The following is a 25,454-nucleotide window of genomic DNA, read 5'->3' on the forward strand; positions in this document are numbered from 1 at the left end:
GTTTCAATAAAATTATGGTTATGTATATAATGTGTTTTCATTAGATTTTGGACTTGTATATTATGTTTGTTATCCATTTCATTAATTTCAGGATTACAAAACAATAATAACCAGTTAATTTTATTATTTTCTAAAACAAATTTGTCGTTATGTAGTCGTCATTTAGACGGAACATTGTCGTTAGGTTGTCGTTAAATAGTCGCAAAATAAAACGACTAATTTAAGACTAAAGTATTGCAAATTTTATTCATGTAACAAAGTCGTAACTTCGTCGTAAATTAGTCGTCATATTTAACGACAATTACACGACAACTACTAATATAGTCGTACACTAGTCGTCAAATTGTCACTAAATTTAGTTACTAAATAACGACTAAGTGACCACAATTTACCGACAACAGTGTATAGTCGTTAATTAGTCGTTAAATAACGACTAATTAACGACCAAATGTATTAGCGATAAAATATTAGCTACAACAGTATATAGTCGCAAAATAGTCGCAAATTTTCAATCAACAACTATTTAGTAACTATTCCTACATTGGCCGATCGCCTGTTTTCTTGTAGTGAGAGTGCGACGATAGTGATCTTGGCAGTGATCAAGAATGCGATGATAGGGATCTTGGCGGTAAAAGTGAGTTCAATGAAGACTTTGATTATACTAATTCTGGTAGTGAAACTGATTTCAGTCAAATCTTTGAAGAGCAGTATCCTTGGCTTGTAGATAACTTTCAAATGGTCAAACTCAACTGTCTCAACTGCTTCAGCTTGGATCAAGAAGCTCTCCTTCAACAAAAATCAAATATCCTGAGATCTATAAAGTTGTCATGTAAAGAAGTGCCTTCATATTTCACTCATCGTAGTTTTGGAACCTCCCTGACCAAAATCCGCCTACCTTATACCTTTCTCTCCCAACCGTTCTTCAGATTTAGGGCTTGCATCGTGGTTGATTTTGGATCTCTTTTAAAATATCCAAAATCTTGGTGTGCATTTGAAATACAGGCATCAGGCATCATGTCGGTTCAAGCGCACTATTGGGAAAGACTTTCATTCATCTTATCAACAGTACCTGGACCATTCGGAGTATAGTCATATGGTGATATTCGACTGATATATCCCTCTTAACGAAGATAATGGATTTAACTATTATAATTCTGTTGATATACAGTTTCAACTTACCCCTACCTGCTACCAGTTCATACTCAAAGGATGTGGTGTACTAATCTCTAAGGATGATAGTGATCTAAACAATTATGATGACTATCTTTACAATGAGACTGATTATAGTGACGAGCGTGAAGACATCTATACGGGAAATGAGACTGATTACAGTGACAAGTATGAAGACAGTAATGCTAGTGATCTTGATAATGAGACTGATCACAGCGAAGAGTATGAAGATAACTATGTGGAGATAAAGTGAAGAAGTAAGCAAATGCATGTAAAAATTTAGATATCTCATAATTCATTTCCAAATCAAATATGAACTATTTTTAAGAATGAATCATTGAATTGTTTCTGCAGATTACGTGAAGGGCAAGCAACTCAAGAATCTACTGAGTAGCTTTGGAGCCAAACCGCAAATTTCTTAGGTAATTCCAAAATATTACAAACCATCTATCTTATCTTCAAACCAATTTTAGTTTCTAAAGTTTATGGCTTTCTAGCTAGAGTAGCTAGAAAAATATGGACATGTGGCTTGTGATGACTATATCTATAATATTGAGGCTTCGTAGAAGAAAGATGTTAATATATCAACTTCTTTCAACTCTGCATTCAATCTGAATAAGCCTAGCTATGACCATGTTTCTACAGATAGAGACGAAGAACAGCTATGCAGTATACCAAGGCCATGAGTGAGTGAGTGAGTGAAGCATGTTCTGTTGTAATCTTCATGTGTAAGTTATCAACCCTAAAAATAAAAACCTTTTTGTGTGTTTGTAGAATTTTCTATAATTTGATTGTGCAGGACTTGTATAATCTGTTTCTTGTAGCTTAGTGCACAAGTCACATGAAACATAGTATAATATATACGGGTTGCTTACTGCACGCTTTCTCCAAAAAAAATATATATATATTCAATATATTACCTCCCTCTGTACTTATGTTAGAGGGATTTCACACAAATTAAAAAATAATGATTATTAATTTTAAATACAATATTGTTTTTTTACTAAAAAGTATTATATATTTATAAATCAATGACTATTGAATTTTTTTAATAATTACTTTTTAAAATTTACAAAAGTTTAATATTAATTAACTAAAAGTGGTAAAACATTAATATTTACGGAACAAAAAAATTACATAACATAAATTTTTTAGGAACCGAGGAGTATTCAATACAATTGGATTACGTAGCTAGTCTGAAGAATATTATAGGGGTTCAGAAATATATATCATGCCACATTGTCACGAGCGGAGGACCAAAAGCACTTCCAACTGGAATGATCATGGTTACAGTTATCACTGTTACGGTTAATTAACCACCGGTTACGGTTAGAAATTTTGTTTAAACTTAACCATAACCGTTTAATAAACGGTTATACGGTTATGGTTAAATACGGTTCCGGTTGAAGCGGTTACAGTTATATACAGTTGCGGTTATTTGATAATATGATATGGTTAATACTATTTGATGATATAATATAATTGATATTATTTATTTATAATTAATATGTTCTTTTAGTGTACTCATATTTCTTCATATCATATGATTCATATTAAATAAATAATTATTAGTATATTTTATTATGTTTTTGAAATGGTTACAGTTAACGAATTACGGTTTAACTATGCGGTTAACCAACGATTTTGATATGGTTACGGTTAATTAACGGTTATGGTTAATATAATTTAACCATATATTTATGGTTAACGGTTACGGTTTTAAACCATTTTATACAGTTACGGTCTGGTTACGGTTAGGATACGGTCTGGTTACGGTCCAAAATACGGTTACGGTTTAATTTTGGTCATGCCTACTTCCAACAAAGTGCAAAAGAAAAAAAAACAATTGATTTAGTTAACTATTACTTAATTTTATTAATTAATACAAAATTTTGTGTGAAGTTCTTTTTGTCTAATTATGTTAATTAAATTTTCACTTAATTATATATATATATAAATAAATAAATGCTGTATCAATAACAATTATTGTAACATTTTTAATTAATATTATATTTTTTCTTAAATAAAAACTTTGAACTTGTAAATTATTAATATACACTAATATATAAAATTCATGTGTACATAACTACATATATTGATAAAAGTTTAAGGCTAGCCCGACAAGCAGTATTATATACTAGTATATGTTTTTCTTTTAGTACCTAATTAGTACCTCCTTTAATCCACTTCTAAGTTCGAGTTAGTCAAAAATAAGCTGCTTATCTTTGCATGGGACCCAAACAAAGGATTACCTAACCATAAAATCAAAATCAATATATGTTAGTTAATTATGAAAACCAACTGATGAAAAGATTATCTCTCTTTAGAAGCATCCACGAAAGTAAAATTTAATCATCGTCACAGACAAGGAAAGTGATGACTTTATCCTCTCATCGTCATGTCTTCTTCTCTCTTTTACGTTTGCACGAAATAACAAAATATCAAATGACATTTGATAACATAATTAGATGAAGTTTTGTTACACAGCTTTCATGAAGCTACGCAATGGCTCGTTCGTATGATTTCATCTAATTATGAGAGGGTGATTGTTTGGATACTATAATGACAACTTTACTCTCTTTTTTCTTTTTTTTTTTTTTCACATGAGAAATAGATAAAGTTGCGTTATGTCTTTCGTCAGGGCAAAAAACAACGTAAGACGTTTTTGTTAGGTTAGTGCAAAGGAACAAAGCATGGATTTACAATTACTGGAATCTGCACTTTTATTGAATTGCATGGGAATGATAGGGAAATGTGAGGGAATTTTCTACTAATTATAAATTTGGACAGAGAAAATTTGCAGTAAAGTATTTTAACATTATCACGCGTCATATTCTAGGTGAATCTTTATTTTATTTTCTGTAGATAATTGTATTCTATAAATTACACTCTTATGCACTTTTAGTTGCCTATGGCAAGTTAACAACAAGTCAATAATTGGTTGCGCTAGCTCATCTAATGATTTAAATGATTAGTTTAATTTAACTATAAAAAATCATGGCTCTGTTAGAAATATTGCATTGAAAACAATAACATTTGTGATGAAGTTATTATGTGATATTGTAACGTTATAACATTCTTAACATAGTTTAGATGGTAACCGATAAATCGGCGAAACTAACATATGGTTTCTGGCAAAATATGTCTAACATATAATCCAAATAATAACAACTGATTTTTTTTTTAAATAGCTAAATAAATAAAATTTACAAATAATAATTAAAGAAATTCTTTTTATCAACAGTATTAGTTAAATAACTGATGAAAATAATTAATTTACACTTATATATATAATAAAGATAACAACGTCGTTTGGAAAAAAAGTGTAACTCGTAAAAATGTTAATTCTTTTTGCTGGTCCGATCCTTTCTCCGCTAAACTTTCCCATATATGTTGTTCTTCATTTTTCCTGTTTCTAATTTTGTATAGTTTAAATTTATTATTGTTACAGTCAGTCCTCTCTGTGTCTGTCTTTTTCTTTCTCTTATCTTTTCGTGACGCACGACATAAAGAAACGTGTCTGCGTGAAACGTAATGAACATAAGACAACACTTATGGAATTTAAGAAAAATAATATTGATTTTTATTAGAATGACTACTACCTTTCGACGAAAAAAAACTATCAATACGGAAAGTGTGTTGACGGGCTTGTGAGACCAAAGTGGGAAAGGATGTATGGAAAAAATGGAGAAATGTGGGAGCGAGTATAAGATTGTATTTGGTGAGATTCAAAACCTTTATAAATGTTTTGAAAATGAATAGTTTCAAAGGTTGAAGTTTTCCACATTATAAACATTAAAAAACAGAAGTCGGCGAAAAGATTTTTTTTTCTATATATAGTGAAAATCAAACAAGATTTCTCAACCTTAAACCAGAAAATGTTTTCCAACATCGATCACAAGGCTTTGGCAGCACTCCTTCATGGCCAAGGATGCGCTAACAGCCTCAAGACGCTCCTCGACAACCGCGAAATAAGTTCAGTTTTGATAGAGCCACTGATCAACACCATTCTTGATTCTTTCTCACTTGCTCTATCTTTTGTGGATTCTCCTAATCCTCCACTACACCATGAGTCTTCTTCTCAAAACATGGCAGGTCTTGTGCCTCAAAGATCATCCAAGAAGTAAGTTACAACAAAATTCTAAACTCTCTTCGCATATATGTTATATAAACTTGTTCAAAAAAAGAAAAGTTCATGAGTTTCTATTACAAAACACATTGCAGAGAGATTTGCGGTATACATGTCATAAAGAATTACAGAGACGAGTCCCCGACTCCGCGCCCTGATGACGGTTTCACCTGGAGGAAATATGGACAAAAAACCATCAAAACCTCGGTGCACCAAAGGTTAGTTAATTTAGGTTTGTTAGGGAAACAGAGCAAATGGCATCCCAAAAAAAAAAACAAAAAAAACAGATTCTTTGTTCTATGAAAGACTTGTATATACAAGTAAATGTGTTTTTCTTATACGTAGCAACAAATTCAAGTGTGATATGATCTTTGCAGGTCTTACTATCGATGTGCCTATGCAAAAGAGCATAACTGCAATGCTACGAAGCGGGTGCAGATGATCCAAGACTGTCCTCCAGTGTACAGAACCACTTATATGGGACAACATATATGTAAATCTATCCCGGTTTATGATGATACGTACGGTTCAGAAATGATTCAGTTTGACCAAGTTGTTTCTGAATCGGTTATGCCTATATTCACATCAACTGATCACGAAGCAATCACCATTGAAGAAGACAAAGCCACAGACCATACAATGAACCAAGAATGTGATATTAACGATTTCTTGGTGGCTTATGACCATTTTTGGCCGAATGAGTTTCCCTCATTTTCATATGGAGACTCGGTGTTTTCTTGACAACATTGCTGCTTTTGATTAGAGTCCTTTCCAGGATTAAACAACAAAGCTTCAAAGCTTTTTATGTTATCATGGTGGAGATTTATCGGTTCTTCACTTATGTGTTTTGTATGTAATTTAGATTCATATGCGTCACTTTTTTTTGTTTGCTTTACATTTACAGTGTCTTTTTGTTTTTGTTGGTGTAAGAGGAGGTATTGTCAATGGTGTATTCTTGCGGTTATATAGACAACTGTGTCTGCCTTTGATTGAAGAAGATTTACAAAACAAATATGTGAAAGTGGGATAGATAACAAATGATAACTAGGTGAATCTTGCGTTACTTGCAGGATGTATTGGCACGTATATATCCACTTTTTGGGTAATATTATACGAGAAAAGTGAACGTGATTATACTCCTATCATGCAATTTTTAATGCTATCTAATTCCTCGAGATGTTAAGAGGGGTTATCATCATAGCTTCAATAGAAAATTCTTATTGCTTGGGCAAAATCTGGAAGAACTTTAGCTATGCCAATGTGGAGATCATCAAGGAAGAGTACATAAAACCACAAAAACCAGTGAACCATCAGCCAAACACATTATGCAGACAGCAGAGTATATTTTGTCGATTTACTCTGCATAAAGAACAAATAGAAATATAAGTATAATGATTAGAGAAAGAAACAGCATTAAGAGAAACAATAAGCCATGAAAACATGCATTTAGAATTAAAAGATAAAAATCATAAAAGCAACTGATATTAGTAGTAGACCTACAACGGACATGATATTATAATTCCTTCTCTTTAGTCTTCATCCTCTTCTTCTTCTGATTCCTCTTCTTCTTGTAGCCGAACGAACCAAATTAAAAACCTCAAAATGACTCATGAAATCAGAAGGAACTACTGTGAAGCACTTCTCAGGAGGTTGGAAGCTCACTTTTTGAATCTTATTCATCTTCTCCTTTTCAAAGGACATAGTCACATCTCCAAACGTGTAGGAGAGACGAAAGGAGAACTTTCCAACTTGTCAGGAGAAAGGATATTTCCTATTGTTTAACTAGCATATCTTACATACAGTCCCAAGACCTGCAATTTTCAGAAACTTTATTTCTGAAAAATTCAGTTCCAACACTATTTGAGTGGCAATAAATGGGAAGAGCTCAAGACTTTACCTTTTTTATATTTCAGGTCCATCATAACATGACAGCTCATCTGACACAGTACTGTATTGCCATCCATTATATTATTTTAACTTCAGTTGAGTTGAGTTTATTATAAAGGCTGGGGAACACGGAGTTCAGCTTCACCTGAAGTGTTCTTGAGTTTACTTTGATCTGTGTAAAAATGCGTTCGGTGGTCAAACTTGTTTACAAGTGTCCAAGCTAAGACAGGGCAGGGCAGACACATTGTTTTCCTCTTCGATCAAAAGGGTGAGAAGTTAAAAGCTGTGTAGCTTCTCATATGCTTCGGTTTTGTTTGAGGCTTCTTCTCTCCGTCAATTAGCTTTGTGTTATAAGACAGGTAAGGTAATTAACTTAATTACTCGAGTCGTGGTGGAATAAAAAATATGGTTTCTTCATCAACTACTAAACGTACAATCTATTCAGAAACAATTCAAGATTAGAACAGTTAACGTAATTCTTTTGGCGTATTGCGGTCTTACTGGTTGGGCTTATTGTGTCACAAAAGCAGCTAGTTGTAATGATCATTTGAAGAACTATCAGAGTAGAAAGCAGTTTCTTGTATTGGCAATAGATTTACGAAATCTTTTGCTTTCAACATGAACATGATTTTGTATGCTTTAAAACACTACTCTGGTTTCTCTTTTGGTTTTGGTGATCCATTCAAAGCTCGACATGTTTCAAGTGATGATACTCATCAATTGTTGAGTATATTAGACCATCACCTTCCAATGACTGAATAACACTAAAAAAGAGAAGCAAACTCATGAAATCAACAACTTTGAGAGTAAAGAGAGAGAGAGATGTTATAAGGAGAAAGAGCGTACTAGAGCTTGTTCTTTGAAATCTTGAATTGCTGAAACTATTTCATCAATGTGTATCCCCTGCTCTCTTGCACTGCAGTGAACAAATAACAATAGTTAGGTGCAGCAACAGCCGCAAGTAAACTCAAACTCACGTGCCAGCAAGTTGCTTTAGAAACTCTAAAATCTAAGTTGTTATTTGGCAGATATAGTGAATTCCTCCTCTCTGGTGATTTGAAGGATGTTTCAAAATCCGATTTTTTTTTTTATCATCATTAATCTCTACGCTTGAGTCCAAGTTTAGCAGGATATGTGTTGTATACCAAAATCAATCTTGTAATGAATTAATAGTGTGAATTTCAAGTCAAGAGTATATAAAATTTTCAATAAACAATACACCCTATGAGTACCTTAAAATCACCAGCATTATAAAATTGTGAAACCCCTAGATTAACAAAATTATCACTACTACAAATTACACGTCTACAACCACAACAAAAAAAAAATTAACAAAATTCGAAACCCTAATTAGACTTCGGACACGAGGATTAACTAAATCATTACAAGTTACAACCACACCCAAAAAAAGAAAAATACATGTTTTGAAACCCTAACTAGACTTTGTTTCACTTTGTTACGTGTAAACAGGTTGGCGACAGAGAGGGCATGAGTTTTTTTGTCGATTCAACCACTCGATGACACATTCTTCATGAAAAAGATGCGAGCAATTAGGCATAGGGTAGATTCGTTCAACGCCGCATCCCGACTCCAACAAATTCTCCAAACAAATCGCACAAGTCTTCGTTTCTTCTTCTTCGTCTTCGCTCTCTTTGTCCACCAGATCTGTACTTGTAGACGGACCTGCANTGATGTATTCCTTCTGTGTCAATGTGATGGTGACTGTCATGTATAAGGGTTGTTGTGGTGTCAAGTCAGAACTTTGACTTCTGAGTTGTTGGGCTTTAACAAGAATCTGATCGGATATTTGTTTGGACATGACACGATCGTGGAGTTCGCTGAGAACAAGTTGATAGATGTAGTTTGGTTCGAAGTTTTCGAACTTGAGATAGATGAGTGGGTCGGAAGGAGAAGTATCGTCTGGGTAAGATCTGAACCTCGTTACACTGTCATCGTTCTTGTCTATGATAAGTTCCTCGAATTCTCTCTCTCGACTGATTATTACATCGCTTAAGAACTTTGACAAGGGATGAGACCAACCCGATACATGAACATCGACGTCGACTGGTTTGGTTTCCATTATTATCGGAGTGAATTTAGAGAAAGAGAGATGGATCGATGAGACTTGAGAGTCGTAAAAGGGACGACTGGAATAAGAGGATTAGAGAGGGAGAGAGATTGTTGTAAAATATGAAATTGTGGAGAAGTGCGGTGTAATGTTATTAGGGTTTCTCCCTATTATATAAGAGCAATAAAGCAAAACTCTGATTATAATTTGTTTTAACGGTCAATTTACATACAATTTCCTTTTTCCCAATATTCCTTTTTGCTTCTCCAAAATTGTTTATTGTGGTTGTATTTCATTTTTTTAGATACCGGAGTTTAGCTATGTGCCTATGTTTTTAATATTTTCTGAAATTCTGAATTTGAGCTTTGGGCCTGAAAACGCAGCCCATCTTTCGCCATTTAAACCTAATTTTAATCCTAAACCGAATACAAAACACCGAGATTAGGATCGTAGAAAGATAGAAAGATGGCACAACAAAACAATAGGCACTGTAACCTTAATTCCGGAACAACCGGCACCACTGCATCGAACATAACTAAGGCAAAATAGGCCTATAAGAGTTTCTAAGGGTTTAAGCAACTCGATACCAGCTTTGAAATTGCAGGTGGCAAGCTGGAAGGGGAAAAGTATAGTCACGAGACAAAGAACAAACAGACACATGAGTATAATGATGGATAGAGGGAAATAAGTAAGATGATGGACCATAAGAATATCCCTTTTAGAGTGCGTAAATATCAACAAGAGCAATGCATTAAAAGGTTATATGCACAAAACGACCAAAGACGGATATCCCTCCTCTTAGTCCTCATCTTCATCATCATCATCTTCTTCTTCTTCTGCATCTTCTTCATCATAATTATCATCATCTTCTTCTTCTAGGCTGCGGATGCAGATGCGCATATGCTTCAACAAAAACCTCGGATCGAAGAGATAGTCAGGAACTAACATAAAGTCCTTCTTCGGAGTTTGGAAGCTCACTTCCGGTAATTTATTCATCTTCGAAGATGTAAATGTCATAGAGTTACCTGCCGTCGAGTAGGATATATCATACGAGAACTTTCCAACTCCTGGAGAAGGAGGTGCTATACAGTTCACAGTAAAATACATTCCTTGTGGTTCCTTGAAACACTGAACCACAACCAATGGACCATCCGCATATTCCTGAAGGACCGAAATCTTCGTCTCAATGTCCAAGTATACATGATGGGAATAGCCATACCTGAAGCGTTTGTCAGTGTCCTTGTGATTAGCAGCGTAATGACTGTAGAGATTCTTGTACAGGCCCGAGTAGTTGCAGTTCAGTGCAGGACAGTAGCACAGAACGAAGCTGCATTTCTTCTCGTGGGCTAATTCTTTGCCATAAGAGAATGTCTCGGTACAACCATGTTTGGCGTTTGGGCAAGGGACAATGATTGCTTTAACAATTTTCTCCATTATTCTGCATCGATTGATACCAATGGGGAAAGTGCAGGAAGGGCATGTGTGCCTCAGTTTTGTGCAGCAAGAAGAACAAGCTATGTGTCCATTGTCACACTGAGAAGCAAAGCAAACAGAGTTATACTTTACCAGTCAATGAAACTAGAACTAAATACAAGCATATACAAATGTAAAACTAGTAACTCATACAAATGTTATCTGGGAAGGACAATCATCCGTTAAACTAGTAACTCACAAGACTCGTTTGCTTTGAGAAAAATGTTCTTTACGAATCATTGTTAACAATGATTCAGTAACCTCCTGTAAGGGAAATTAACATCTAGCTAACCACAACAGCTATCCTAAAAGATTCTCATATGTTTCTTTCATCAACAAAAACTGGGGCTACTCTCACACATAACTACAGTCTTCAATTATTATCTTCCTAATCCAACGTTTTTCAAAATCATTCAACCACACAGTTTTTCAAAATTCTGAAATCATCAAATCACTGGAATCACTGTAGTGTTCTAAGTCATCCTAAAACCACAGCAGTCTCCAAACTATAAACCAACCAGGAAGAAGAATAAGAAGAAGTGGAGAAGTAGTAGTAGTAACAAACACCTGAAAGATATGATCCGTGAGTGCATCACAGCAAACAGGACAATCGAGAAGATCTAACTCGAACAACGTCCCAGGCCGTACCACCAAATCCCCTGCACCACCAGTCTCACATTCTTCTTCAAAAACTAAGGGAACTCGTTGCCTCTTTCGGCCGCTGCTCGACGCTTCTCCAGCGAAGGATTGGATCTTCTTTTTAACCACCGCAGTGTAGCCACGTTTGAACTTTGAGACAACGACTGCTTCAACAACTCTCTCCATTCTTCTACATCGATACTTACCAATAGGCAAAGTGCAAGCAGAGCATTTTTTCTTCATTTTTACACAGCAAGAAAGGCACGCTACATGTCCATTGTCACACTGAGACAACAAAACTCACACAAGACTCCGATTACAAACTCATACAACATCTGTAAAAGCAAGGATTTTGTAGCTAATCAACAAAAGCTTAATGTCCCCTGTGACAACATCTTCCTGGGTAGAGTGTGGTGAAGTAAGAAGAGAAAGATACCTGAAAGATACGGCTCGTGATTGTGACGCAACAAATCGGACAGTCGAGAAGATCTAACTCGAACAACGTCCCAGATCGTTCCACTTCCACCGCATCTTCTTCTTCACCACCATCTGGGAGTACGGATTGAGCAATGGAAGGTACTCGTTGCCTTTTTGGACGGCTGCTCGATGCTTCTCCGGCCATGGTTATCGGAATCTGGAGCTCGTAAGTCTGGATTTCGATTTGAATCGGTTAAACAGATGAAGTAAACCCTAATCCCCTTTTCTATTTTCCCGCCGGAACGTTTTCAGGGTTTCAGAATCTATGGAGTACACACAGTACAGTTTCTCTAACTCAGTAACTCTTATTATTTATTTTTATTTTGAGAAAAGGGCTTTTGATTTAAAAAAAATCTCAAAAATAGCACCAAAAATCAAATTTAGCACAACATCACTAAAATTTTAAAAATAACATTATATTTCAAAATTAAACTCTAAATTCAACATACTAAACTCTATTCCTTCAAACTATACCCTAAATATAAAATTGAGAATCTAAATCTATAAAAAAATATTTGAAATTTTGTAATATGTTAAATAGTACTATGTTTAGAAATTTATAGATTGTGTTATAATTGTCCATTTTAGTGTTATTTTAGGGTACTTTTCTTTTATTTAAATCATATCGAGATTTTATAATATTTTGGATTTTAATTTAAACAAATTTTGTTATATATATATTCCATCAATTATATTTAATTTAAATAAATTATTCACTGAATAGTTAATAGTGGTGACATTTCTATCAAATAATCTCTCAATATAATGGAGTTTTCTTGAGGTAAAAAAAAACTTTTTTCCATGTTTTGTATTTGCTTTCATGTCCGTCCGGCTTTGTCTCGGAAGGGATCCTTGCTTGATTATTTAATTTGAACATGTTACAGTATATATTCCATATTTTCAAAATTAATAATAACAAACAAAACAAACGACAAAATAATAATAAATATTTTGTATGAAAAAAGATTGCAGTTTTATCTCAAGACATTATTCAAGTCTATTGGATCTTCCAAGTTCTAATTATCTCAAATGGTAAAAAATTGACTGAATGATCATTCAACCTATTAATTTAAGTCATTCATTTGCACCCTTAGTTGCATATAATTAATTGTGTCTCTTAACTCTTAAGAGAGTAAATTGCACACAATCCAGAGATTTACCTCAACTTAGCTAAGTGCTTCAAAATGAATAAATAACTGATAGGCTGATGGAGTTGCGGTCATACCCGATTGGAGAAGTGCTGGCATACTTTACTTACCGAGGTTCTAAGAGTTCCTTAACAGCTAAGTTGAATCAAAAGCCTCTTGGTACATCAATAACACTTAGGGCTTGCCGGCCACTAGCATCTTATTGGATGATAAGAGATAATACGAGGTTGGTGATTGCGAAGATGGGTGTGGTTGTCTTGTAGCGTCAATTTGATGAACTTTAGGAGAACTTCAGATTAAAAAAAAAAAGAAAAAAAAAAGAAAAAAAAAAGAAAAAAAAAACAGCATTAAGTGAAAAACGATGAGCCATAAGAGGAGCGTTTAGAGTGCATAGTGGATAAAAGTAGCTAACAAAAACAAGAGAAAAACATTAGAGTTGGCCACACCTCTTAGTCTTCATCTTATTGAGACTCCTCTTTCATCATTTTTTAAAACGGTGGATGCAAATTTCCATCTTCAATGAAACTCTCTGACCTTGGAAATAGTAAGGGACCAACATAAAGTCTTCTTCAGGAGTTTGGAAGCTCACTTTCTGAATTCTATTCATCTTGGATGATTTAAACGTCATAATGTGTTTGTCACCTCCCATTGGCGTGTTGTATGAGAGATCATAGGAGAATTCCCCAACTCCTTGAGCAAGAGGTGCTATACAGTTAACTGTCACACATAATCCTTCTGGCTCCTTGAATAACTGAACTGTAACCAACGGACCATCTGAAGATTACTGAAGGACTAAAATATTCTCACTTATTTCCATGTATGCGACTAGGGAACGACCACACACGAATTGATTCGATATGATCCTGTGGGTAGTATTGAAGTGAATGTATAGATCCTTGGATGGACCTCTGTAGTTGCAGTACGGCGTAGGACAGTAGCACATAGCGAAAACGCATCTCTTCTCATGGGCTAATTCTTTGCCATAAGAGAATGTCTCGGTGCAGCCATGTTTGGCGTTTAGGCATGGGACAAAGATTGCTTGGACAACTCTCTCCATTATTCTGCATGGGTAGTTACCAATGGGAAAAATGCATGAAGGGAATTTGTACCTTAGTTCAATACAGCAAGAAGAACAAGCTATATGTCCATTGTCACACTGAGAAGAAAAGCACACAGAGTTAGTAACTCGGATTACAAGTCAATGTAACGAGAACCAAATATAAACTAATAGAAATCTAAAAATGGTTCTGAAAAGAACAATCATCCATTATGTTTCTTTGTTTGCCATAAGAGAGGTAAAGTAAGAAAATAAGACCTGAAAGATAGGACTCGTGAGTGCGTTAGAGCAAACAGGACAGTCAAGAAAATGTAGATCGAACAACGCTCCAGCAGCAATGCCTCCACCATTCTCGCCTTCTTCGGTGGAGCGATTAGCGTTGGGCGATGGAACAATGACTGCTTCAACAAGTCTCTCCATTATTCGGCATCGATAGTTACCAATTGGCAAAGTACAACAGTAACCAGGGCATTTGGTGCTCAGTTTATTACAGCAAGAAGAACAAGCTATATGTCCCTTATCACACTGAGATCCAAAACCACACAAATAATTCTTACAAAAAAAACGAAGCAATGCAATTTTTTAACTACTCTTTTTAAGTAAAAAAAAAACTCAATGTGGTAGTCATTGTTAATTTTGAGAAACCAGTTTTCAAATTCACCAACGCTAGAACCATATATATATAAAAAGCTTATACAAACCACTGTGGTCTTGAAAGTGTCACATATTGATAAGATCCGGATCTTATCACAGATGTGCTAGTAAATGAAATCTTCCTAATGCAACGTTTTCACAACATTTTTCAAAAACTCAGAATCAATCCGAAAGGGACGCAACCGCCGAGTAGAAACAAAACCTGAAAGATAGGAGAGGTGAGTGTGTGACAGCAAACGGGACAATTGAGGAGATCAAGCTCGAACAACGTCCCCGATCCCCATGCTACCACATCTCCTTCATCATTCTCGCCTTCATCTTGGACAGTGGAAGAAACAGGTTGCCTCTTTCGGCAGCTACACGACGCTTCTCTGGCGAGGGCTTGCTGAGAGTTCGTGCCTTTCACCATGGCTGTAAGTATCTTTGAAAGGTGTTGTTAAGTGTGGAATTGGATAGGTCGCATTTGTTGCTATTATTTAAACAAATTGAGTAAAACCCTACTGTTTCCCTTTTATGGCTCCGAATGGTAAAAGCAGTTCAAGCGTTGCAGATCGTGCAGATCATGCAGTTCATGCTGAACAAGTGCAGATCATGCTGGAAAAGTGCAGATCATGTTGATTAAGCAGTCCAAATTATATGCTTGAATGGTAAAAGCATATCAAACAGTGTAAATCATATATTAAACTATAAAGTATTTAAAAACACATCAAATTCAGCAAATTTATTTAAAAAATAATAAAATTATTGTAAAATAAACATAATTTTTTTTTAATATAGAATATTTTCTAAATAATTTCACAGTTTGAAAACATTAAACACAAATTATCCAAATGCAACAAAAATAAAACTTAGAATAGTTTAACAGAAATTATTTTGATTTTCCCATAACATATCTGCAATATTTTCTCTAGTGTTTGCCATTTGATCTCCATCAACTATAGCCGTAGTCTCCATGTCACCTTCATCATTCTCAGAATTTGTGTCGCTAATATCAGTATGCTCCATTACTTCGGCAAAATCTTCATCAAAATAATTTAAAATTCTGATAAAGTTAAGTCCCATTGTAGCTATCACCACTCTTTTTTGAACATGAGTGTTATATCCAGGAAATTCACAAAGGATCCTCCATTTCTTCTTCCAAACTCCAAATGTCCTCTCAATGACAAAACGTAGTGATGCATGACAACGATTAAATAGTTCTTGTTTGTTTCTAGGAGGACCATTGTTGAACTGTGACATATGATACCTAACAACCCCATTCAGTGAAGATCTATAAGGAGCCAAAAAACCTTGTTTATTTGGATAGCCAGAATCAACTACATAATATTTGTCTGCAGGAGGCAAAGGAAATTCAACATCACTATCTTGCGCCATCGTGAGAACTGATGTATCGTGACATGATCCCGGTGCTCCATTCCAAACATATGTGAACAACATATTCAAATCACATATCCCCATTATATTAAACTAGGTTCTATCATGGCGATTCCAATACATTCCTTGGAGTTCAGGTTTAACTTTTACACCTACATGAACTCCATCCATGGCTCCAACAAATCCACTAAAATATGGCCAATATCTTCGATCCATTTGCAGTCGTTCAGGAATTCGACGTAGTTCTTGTCTCGTTGGAGTCTTGATATAATCACAAGCAAGTAATTCAGTTGCTCTAAGGACTTCAAAAAATTTTCTTTGCATTGTCTCTTGCGTTCGTCCAAATCTCAATCCAACATCTCTTTGAACTTCATTGTGGCCACATATTCGTAAAAACATGGCCACTCCCTCTTCGATGCTTACATTCATTGTAGGTTGTTACCCATAACTCATTTGTAACTTGTCACACAATGCTCTAAAAACATCAAGTGACATTCTTAGTAACTGAAGACACGCAGCATTATCTTTTTGGACTCGACGCCATATATTTCTCCATCCTAAACCGTTATCTGTTTGCACTGGACCTCTTTCAAAATATCGGTTATAGTATCTTAGTGACGGTTGAATTATTAACTCTTCAAATTGTTCATTTTCCAGATTCTACAACTCAACTCTCTCATCGTAGTTTAGATTGTGGGCACCTTGTGATCGCAACTGACATATACGAAATGTCTGAGCTCTTACAATTAGTCAAATGCATTGAATGGTCACACATTCTGACCATAGAAACAATAACAAAGCTGTTTACTTCTTCGAATCAATGTTTTCTCGGTTTAACCGTGTTTTGGGATAAAACGGGTTTAAGTGTTGTCTCAACACTCCAAATTCATCCCGAGCTCTTACAATTAGTCAAATGGATTGGATTGTCACACATTACGACCATAGAAACAGTAACAAAGCTGTTTACTTCTTCGAATCAATGTTTTCTCTCGGTTTTAGTCTGTTTTCTCGGTTTAAGCTTGTTTTGGAATAAAACAGGTTTAAGTGTTGTCTAAACACTTCAAATTTATCCCGAACTCTTACAATTAGTCAAATGCATTTGAATGTCACACAATCTGATCCTAGAAACAGTAACAATGTTTTTTACTGTTTAGAATCAATGTTTTCTCGGTTTAGGCTGTTTCGGGACAAAATGGGTAAAAGTGGTGTCTAAACACTCAAAATTCAACCCGAACTCTTATAATTAGTCAAATGCATTGGATTGTTACATATTTTAACCCTATACAGGGTAACATATCTGTTTACTGCTTCGAATCAATGTTTTCTCTCGATTTTAGCCTGTTTTCTCAGTTTATGCGAGTTTTGGATAAAACGGGTTTAAGTGTTGTCTAAACACTCCAGATTCGTCCCGAGTTCCTACAATTAGTCAAATGCATTGGATTGTCACACATGCTCAGCCTAGAAACAGTAAAAACGATGTTTACTGCTTCGAATCAATGTTTTCTCTTGGTTTTAGCCTGTTCGGGACAAAATGGGTAAAAGTGGTGTTTAAACCTTCCAAATTCAACCCGAACTATTATAATTAGTCAAATGCATTGGATTGTCACACGTTCTGACGTTAGAAACAGTTACAAAGCTGTTTACTGCTTCGAATCAATGTTTCTCTCGGTTTTAGCCTGTTTTCTCAGTTTAAGCTTGTTTGGGATAAAACGGGTTTACGTTTTGTCTAAACACTACAAATTCATCCCGAGCTCTTACAATTAGTCAAATGCATTGGATTGTCACACATTATGACCATAGAAACAATAACCAATCTGTTTACTTCTTCGAATCAATGTCTTCTCTCGGTTTTAGCCTGTTTTCTCGGTTTAAGCTTGTTTTGGGATAAAACGGGTTTAAGTGTTGTCTAAACACTCCAAATTCATCCCAAACTCTTACAATTAGTCAAATGCATTGGAATGTCACACATTTGGATCCTAGAAACAGTAACTATGTTTTTTACTGTTTAGAACCAATATTTTCTTGGTTCAGGCTGTTTCGGGACAACATGGGTAAAAGTGGTGTCTAAACACTCAAAATTCAACCCGAACTCCTTGTTGAGCATTTCTCGTAGTCTCTACTTCTGTACCTAGTGAGAATCCATGTTGCACATTTGTTGGAGGAATACATTGTGGAGCATTTTGTGATGAACCCCATTGTTGAGTACTTGGTGGTGAAGTCCATTGAGGCGCATTTTGTTCCGTTCTCCATTGCGGTCCAGTTGGAGGTGTACCCCACTGCGGAACATTTGGAGGTGTACCCCACTGCGAAGCATTTGGAGGTGTACCCCAATGCGGAGCATTTGGAGGTGTACCCCAATGCGGAGCATTTGGAGGTGTACTCCATTGTTGAAAATTAGAACCCCATTGTGGTGCATTTTGAGGTGTGCCCCATTGTTGAAAACTCGGACCCCATTGTGGAAAACTCGGACCCCATTGGCCACCAGAATTTTGACCCCATGAATTATTACTACCAGATGGACTACCAAAAGTAAAGTTGCTTGGATTAGGACTTCCACCATTTTGCCCGGAGACTAACCGCTTTCCCACAAATTCGCTGTCCCGTGTATATCCTGTTAAAGCTTGTAAAAAGCGCAACTTATCTTCTGTGGTTCTTTCAGCTCGATCAATAAAGTACTTACGCCAAAATCTTTCTTCTTTAAATGCATGAATGCAAGCCCAATAAAAATCTGTGTCACTCGGAAGCTCCAACGATTCAAATATCTTGACAGCATTATCAAATTATTCGTAATCATCTTGGTCGACAAAATTTGGACGTAATTGTTGTAAACTTTGGCGCTGAAACTCTCTGAAACCATTCATTGTATCTGTTAGGGTTGCCTCAAATGACTGTTTTCTACGACTTCCTCGTGAACCACTTCCAATAGAGATTCATGAGCTTCATGCCCCTCTTTGTGAACTACTTCCCGTCTTAGTCCACCTTGTTGCTGAACTCTTGAAGCAGGAGTATGAATTGGAGGAGCATGTGAAGAATTATGTTGTAAATGATCCTGGGTGAATTCATTAGAGGGACGTGTTTCATCGTTGATATTAACGCGATACACCTCTTCATTTTCTTGTGTCTCAGGAACTTGACTTTCATCATTATCTATACCCTCATTCATTAACTCCTCTCTTCTTTGGTGCACAGAGTACTGAGACTGTGATTGTACATCATGTAAGATGAAACAACGTTGCATCACATCCCAAAAGTCAGGCGGTTTTCGTTTAAATGATTTTACAATCTTACATACCTGTTAATTAGATTACAACATTTTAGTATACAAGTTTAATGTATACTAAAGTTACTAAATTTTTGTTGGTTGTGAAAGATATTTTAAATACTTACTTCACGATCTTTCCACCATGAATCAGATGCAGATATAACGGATGTAACAGGATCAACCGTAATTCCCGTAGAACCTTGCAGAAGTTGCTTGTACTTCTTATATTTTCTTTTTAGTTGCTCAAGTTTTTCTTTAAAAAACCGATAGTTTATATTTAGATTGAACTCCTTGTTGAATTTTTCAACCAAGAACTCTCTTCCAAGGGGTGTAGGATCTTTGAAGCGGTAACCATCCATGGCAATTGCTTGATCGTACAAATCAATAAATATTCTTTCTCGATTATAAGTCCATTTGAAAGTTTCTTCGATCTACAAGTTTTAAATATTTTTTAAATTTATTGCAATTAAATTCTAACTAAAACTTAGACAAATGTGAAATATTATACCCGTGTTGATGTTTCTGTAGGAAAATTTGTATCTTCTTGCACGGACGAATTTCTGTTTTGTCTGCGGTTAGCCATACCTACAAATACAATTTTAAATTGATTTTTCGTTATTATATATTTCAGAAAATTTTAAAATACTAACTAATATTTTCTCACCAAAAAGTTGATAATAACTTATTTATCTTAACTTACATAAACTATTATATCTAACAATAAATCTTATAGTAAATTTTACTTATGATTGAAATAAATGATTCCAAATTTTTTTTAGAACAATATTTTACAAAACTAAGTGAGACTTATAAATAATCTACAAATTAAGTGAGATTTATAAATAATCTACAAAATCATGTGAGACATATGCATATATATTCAATATAAGAGACTTATATATATATATATATGTACTTAAAAAAATCATAAGCTTTAAAAGTTTCTGAGAAAATAGATTTACAATATTCTAAATCATTATCTAATAGTAATTATTGAGTTCATAGCACATTTGTTAATCTATAATAAAAATAATTATCTATCATTAAATCTGATTAAATAAAGATTTATGTATATAAAATTTTCTAAACATGTAATCCTATACAATATATATTCATATTCTATATTAATATTAGGAGAAAATATACCCAACAATGATGAATAAATATGATAAAGTAATCTTAACTTAGATAAACTATTATGTCTAACAATAAATCTTATAGTAAATTTTACTTATGATTAAAATAAATGATTAAATTTTTTTTAGAACAATATTTTACAAAACTAAGTGAGACTTATAAATAATCTACAAATTAAGTGAGATTTATAAAGAATCTACAAAATTATGTGAGACATATGCATATATATTCAGTATAAGAGACATATATATATATATATATATATATATATATATATATGTGTACTTAAAAAATTTCATAAGCTTTAAAAGTTACTGAGAAAATAGATTTACAATATTCTAAATGATTATCTAATAGTAATTATTGAGTTCATTGCAAATTTTTTAATCTATAATAAAAATAATTATCTATCTTTAAATCTGAGTAAATGAAGATTTATGTATATAAATTTTTATAAACATGTATCTATATTTAAGCACCACCATATATATATATATATATATATATATATATATATACATATATACAGATATAAAATCAGCATTCTCATTACATAATTGGTTGAAAAATAAGACAGTTTACAGTAACTATTATATGACATAAATAGAACTACTAACATATTATATGGCATAAATATATTTATTTATGAAATAAAAAATACATACCTTTCAACAAAAGAATATGGAAACAAGAGGTGATAGGTAGAATCTTTGATTGTCTTTCGAATTCTGTCCAAAAAAAAAATTTGATGTTACAACAAATATTATATAGCATAAATAGAACTACTAACATATTATATAGCATATATTTATGAAATAAAAATACAGACCTTTCAACAAAAAATGTGGAAACAACATGTGATAGAGTAGAAGCTTTAATTGTTTTTTGAATTCTGTAAAAAAAAAAATAGATGTTACAATAAATAGAAAAATAAAAAAATAAAAAATGTGTTTATTTATTTTAAAAAATACCCTTGGTGGAGAGAAGATGAATGGAAATAGAATTGATAGGAATTTGAAATATTTGTTTGTATTTTTTTTTTTTTTCAAAATTTTGTGTTGGTTGTAAAAGTGAGCAATGGTGTGTTATATAGAGAGTAAATGAGATGAATCTGTGGGCAAAAAATTTGGATCTGCCGATGGACAGCTTCAAAAATGCTGTGGGCGAATTAATTAGTGGTTCTCCTGCATTTATAGCTAAAAGACAAAAAAAATTTAAATTGTGGACAGATAAACTGCATTAGTTTTTAAAAAAAAGAAAATTGTTGAATGGTGCTTTTATGACAGGAGAACTGTAGGTGTGGGTCCACTGTACTTTATCTGCCACTCCATTCAAAGCCTATGTTTTGTCCCGCTGAGACGTATTGGGAATCTAATCTGTACTTAGGAGAAGAAGTGTTATTATCACCTAGGAAATTGCCAAAATACTGTGTGCTATTGGTACTTTGAAAGTTTGGATACATCGATTCTACTTAATATATTTTGATTTTGGTTGGTTCAATTTTTTCAAACACAGTTTTTCACTTTTATTAATTCGAATTTAAGAAAATAATTTGGAAAAAGTGGAAAAACTGGTAGAAATGTTGCTAAAGTTTGTAAAAGCTTTCTTTGTTTGTAAGAGAAATTCAGACAAGAAACAAATATTTTCTGTAGTAAATAATTATATAGTTACAAATATTAATACTTCAGATATATTATCCCATAATTGATTACCTTAAGGGCCAATCTTCTTATAATTAAAAGAGAAGTACAAATTAGAGAATGTCCAAAATCCCTAATCTATTTATTTAAATTGCCACTCAATTATTACTAAAGGAGACACTTAATTGAAATTGAGAAAGGCAAAATTGACTTAAAAAATCACAGATTCGATTTTGAGAGTAGGGTCCGCGTGTTTATCCGATTGCCCACCTTATAACCCGCCTGCCTATCCAACTGATTGGATCTTGATATTATGTTGGGCCTCACTATTGTTTTATTGTTTTGTTATCCATGTTGGGCCTGTAGTAGATGAACAAATCCTGCAAAATAAACAATAACGTAATAATAATTAATTGGCCAACAAAATCTAAAACTATCCAAAAATAAATCGAGAAGAGAGAGCCCAACTTCTTCGTTATCTGTTCATATCAATTTACGCTTCAAATTTATTATATCTCCAATCAACTTATAATCAGGGTCTCAATTAACTAATTCCATAATAGCATAATTTCTTAACAAACGCAAATCAAGATCGAACATACCTAACTTGGACCTAGACAATCAAAAATTAAATTAAATAAAAAGATTTCTTACTTTACATTCAAGATTATCACAAATCAATCACTAGAAAACCCTACGGTACCAACCTCACTGTAAATATATCTATTCTATAACCATTCTAATCTCATCATATCAACCAGCATCGAAAACTCAAATAGCAAAACTCAAACTCCTTTTAGTATTGCAAAATGGCTCAAGCAATTGCTTACCTCAATGATGTCAAGCCCTACAAGACATCCTGGAGAGTGCAAGTCCGAGTCATTCACTCTTGGAAAACTTACACCACCGCTTTTGGAGAGACCTTTGACATGGTCCTCGCAGATGTACATGTAAGTTAAACTGCAACCTTTTCTTCATCTACCTGTCTAAATTCAAATTGTAGAATGTCAACTCATAAATACACATTACTTCAGGGAACAATGATACATGCTTCTGTTAAGAAGGATTGTCTGAATCGTTTCGAAAAGTATATGGTGCCTGGTGAATGGAAAGACATTCAACACTTTGAATTGGTTTATGCAGCAGGCCAATTTAGACCAACAACCCACCATTACAAAATGAATTTCATGGCTCAAACCATTGTCACAAGGATTGATCCACTGTCTGATGACCACTACATGTCTCTGACTACTTTCAAAGACGTGGAGACTGCTGGTCTAAATGCAAACATTTTAATCGGTAATATATACATTCATTCTCATGGTTAGTCTTATTATTAAAACTGGAATATGATTCTATTTTTGAAATTGTAGACATTGTTGGACAAGTTGTCAATGTGGGTGAAATGGAGACCATAGATGTCAATAGTAAGCCGACCAAGAAGATCTCTTTCCAACTAAGAGATGAGCTGTAAACTACAAACTTCCAACTTTTTTTTCAAACAAAATGTGTGTCTTATTACTAACATCACATACCTTTTAATATCATAATAGGGATGACAGACTTCCCTGTACTCTTTGGGGATCCTTTGTAGAGCAGTTTTTTGAAGTCTGTTCAAATGCAGATGGTGAGATGGTGATTTGTTTGATACGATTTGCAAAAATCAAGACATACAAAGGTAACATGATTTGATTCTCAATAAGAAAAAAATAATATTTCAACTATTACCATAGTAAAATCATATATGTACCCCAAATTTGCAGATGTTCGAAGCATAGCAAACTCTTTCAATACTTCGCAACTTATCATCAATCCAGACTATGGTAATACTTGAAATATTATTTTTTGCTACAGAGCGGGGTAATAATTGAAATATTATTTTTTGCTACAGAGCGGGGGAATATTGAAATATTATACAAATTTCAGCAAGTTTCAATTTTGTAAAGGACCTAACATGTTTCATTTGCTAATTACACATAACTGTTAAAGGTAAGTAAATATAAATTAAAAGACTATAAATTGAAATCAAAAAGGGAAAATTACCAAAACTGAAAATATTTCATAGAAGATAAACTACTAAAAAAGACTTCTTATCAAATTACAGAAAATCCGCAAAGTTTATGAATATTTTATTTGTTTTCATTTGCAGAATCTCATTACTACCGTAAATAACGAGATATCATTTATTTAATAATCAAAACCTTCCAAAACTTAACGAAAGAAATTATACACACTAGAATAGTATAAATAGAGATATTGTGAAAGAGCTACTCATCAGACACATTTCTTACATTTCTTAGTTCCACTCCACTTTTCTTATTATCACTTAAACTCTCGGTATGGCTACCAGCCAAATCAACAAAAACACTCAACATCCACTCCTTTCCGCTTGGTTTGATCTGAACAATCAATGTTCATATGCAAGACAACTCACTTTCGAAGATATACCAGGATTTTATTATTGGAATCCCAAAGAAAAAAAATTCATAAGAAGGCCAAGAAACATCAACAGGCTAAGGACAACATATGTTTCAAGTAAGATTGGTGGTGATATATATTTGAAACTCCTATTCAGTTATATCAAGGGACCAATAAGTGATGAAGATATGAGGACATACAATGGTGTGATTTACGATTCATACAAAGAAGCACGTTTGGCGAGAGGTTTATTAGAAGAATAAAATGATAAGGATCACAATCCATCTACCTGTTTGTTTTTTATCTTCTTAAAATTTCTATTCTAGATAGCTTTCTGGCTTAATTACATCAATAATAAAACTTTCATGTTCTGTTTATTTCTGTCAACCGAAATCCAGAGGTTTACTAAATCCATCTCAGCCAAAAATACTAAATATTCATGGCCAAATAAATTATTTGTAAGAAAACAAGAAGAAATACAAATGGTGTCCAATAAAATCTTGAAAAACTTAGCAGGAGAATAACATACTAGGATTGTGTAGAGATTTGTATTTTGCTCCACTTCAGATTTTATAAGGTAGTTTAAAGAAGATGATATATATAGCTGATGTTAAACCACAATTGTACTGCTTTCTTACCATTGATTTGCTTTCAATACACCAGTATGTTCATAGTCCTTCTTCAATCCGATTTATGCAATTCCAATGAGCGCCTATTTCGAAGAAATTAAACCCTGTCAAAATTAAACGGTTAACATTAGAGTTTCGAATTCAACAGAGTAGATGTAAAGACAGAATTGAAAGGGGTTCTGGATCCTTATCTTTCATTTAGGCTTCTTTTATTTGTTTTCCTGTTTTTAAGAACAAATCAACAAAAAAGGAAAACAGAAAATTCAAGATAAATCAGTATATTAATTCGATT

General features: G+C 33.8%; 5 protein-coding genes, 1 long non-coding RNA gene and 1 pseudogene across 9 annotated transcripts; 1 reads left to right on the top strand and 6 right to left on the bottom strand.

The window, feature by feature from the left end:
* LOC104750442 (probable WRKY transcription factor 63) lies at window positions 5,049-6,252 on the top strand. Its single transcript, XM_010472231.2, has 3 exons — window positions 5,049-5,293; window positions 5,395-5,517; window positions 5,677-6,252. The coding sequence occupies exons 1-3, from the start codon at window positions 5,049-5,051 to the stop codon at window positions 6,038-6,040; spliced, it is 732 nt and encodes a 243-aa protein (XP_010470533.1). The 3' UTR covers window positions 6,041-6,252.
* LOC104753619 (uncharacterized RING finger protein ZK637.14-like) lies at window positions 8,643-9,266 on the bottom strand. The gene has a single exon (XM_010475846.1). The coding sequence runs from the start codon at window positions 9,264-9,266 to the stop codon at window positions 8,643-8,645; it is 624 nt and encodes a 207-aa protein (XP_010474148.1).
* LOC104750443 (E3 ubiquitin-protein ligase SINA-like 2) lies at window positions 9,781-12,103 on the bottom strand. Of its 2 annotated transcripts, XM_010472233.2 has the most exons (4): window positions 11,803-12,103; window positions 11,295-11,651; window positions 10,280-10,787; window positions 10,081-10,170 (listed from the first exon to the last, which is right to left on the bottom strand). In XM_010472233.2, the coding sequence occupies exons 1-4, from the start codon at window positions 11,986-11,988 to the stop codon at window positions 10,160-10,162; spliced, it is 1,062 nt and encodes a 353-aa protein (XP_010470535.1). In that variant the 5' UTR covers window positions 11,989-12,103; the 3' UTR covers window positions 10,081-10,159. The 2 variants fall into 2 exon arrangements, with proteins under 2 accessions (XP_010470534.1, XP_010470535.1); XM_010472232.2 differs by having other exon boundaries at window positions 9,781-10,787.
* LOC104750444 lies at window positions 13,395-15,295 on the bottom strand (annotated as a pseudogene).
* LOC109129498 (ribonucleoprotein RB97D-like) lies at window positions 18,140-18,856 on the bottom strand (the record flags this gene model as incomplete). Its single annotated transcript, XM_019237761.1, has 1 exon — window positions 18,140-18,856. A coding segment is annotated over one exon (708 nt), but the record flags the coding sequence as incomplete, so codon positions are not given.
* On the bottom strand, window positions 18,753-21,517 carry LOC104750445. Its single transcript, XM_010472235.2, has 6 exons — window positions 21,447-21,517; window positions 21,305-21,367; window positions 21,141-21,203; window positions 19,847-19,923; window positions 19,464-19,769; window positions 18,753-19,368 (listed from the first exon to the last, which is right to left on the bottom strand). Exons 2-6 carry the CDS (start codon window positions 21,330-21,332, stop codon window positions 18,946-18,948), a joined length of 897 nt encoding a protein of 298 aa, XP_010470537.1. The 5' UTR covers window positions 21,333-21,367; window positions 21,447-21,517; the 3' UTR covers window positions 18,753-18,945.
* Window positions 22,185-25,382, bottom strand: LOC104750446. Of its 3 annotated transcripts, XR_002035838.1 has the most exons (4): window positions 25,172-25,382; window positions 23,651-23,725; window positions 22,946-23,097; window positions 22,185-22,495 (listed from the first exon to the last, which is right to left on the bottom strand). It is a non-coding gene; the product is annotated as an uncharacterized LOC104750446 (long non-coding RNA). The 3 variants fall into 3 exon arrangements; XR_002035836.1 differs by lacking the exon at window positions 25,172-25,382 and having other exon boundaries at window positions 23,651-23,749; XR_002035837.1 differs by lacking the exon at window positions 25,172-25,382 and having other exon boundaries at window positions 22,946-23,101; window positions 23,651-23,749.

The sequence above is a fragment of the Camelina sativa genome, chromosome 16, assembly GCF_000633955.1.
Source record: "Camelina sativa cultivar DH55 chromosome 16, Cs, whole genome shotgun sequence".
Classification (NCBI taxonomy): Eukaryota; Viridiplantae; Streptophyta; class Magnoliopsida; order Brassicales; family Brassicaceae; genus Camelina; species Camelina sativa.

Coding starts and splice junctions, on each gene's coding strand:
- LOC104750442 (XM_010472231.2), top strand. CDS start 5,049: ATGTTTTCCAACATCGATCACAAGGCTTTGGCAGCACTCCTTCATGGC. Junction 5,294..5,394: donor CCTCAAAGATCATCCAAGAA/GTAAGTTACAAC, acceptor AACACATTGCAG/AGAGATTTGCGGTATACATG. Junction 5,518..5,676: donor AAAACCTCGGTGCACCAAAG/GTTAGTTAATTT, acceptor TGATCTTTGCAG/GTCTTACTATCGATGTGCCT.
- LOC104750443 (XM_010472232.2), bottom strand. CDS start 11,988: ATGGCCGGAGAAGCATCGAGCAGCCGTCCAAAAAGGCAACGAGTACCT. Junction 11,652..11,802: donor TCACGAGCCGTATCTTTCAG/GTATCTTTCTCT, acceptor TTGTTGTCTCAG/TGTGACAATGGACATGTAGC. Junction 10,788..11,294: donor TCACGGATCATATCTTTCAG/GTGTTTGTTACT, acceptor TTTGCTTCTCAG/TGTGACAATGGACACATAGC.
- LOC104750445 (XM_010472235.2), bottom strand. CDS start 21,332: ATGTTGTTTCCACATTTTTTGTTGAAAG. Junction 21,204..21,304: donor TCCACATTTTTTGTTGAAAG/GTCTGTATTTTT, acceptor TTTTTTGGACAG/AATTCGAAAGACAATCAAAG. Junction 19,924..21,140: donor CCATATTCTTTTGTTGAAAG/GTATGTATTTTT, acceptor TTGTATTTGTAG/GTATGGCTAACCGCAGACAA.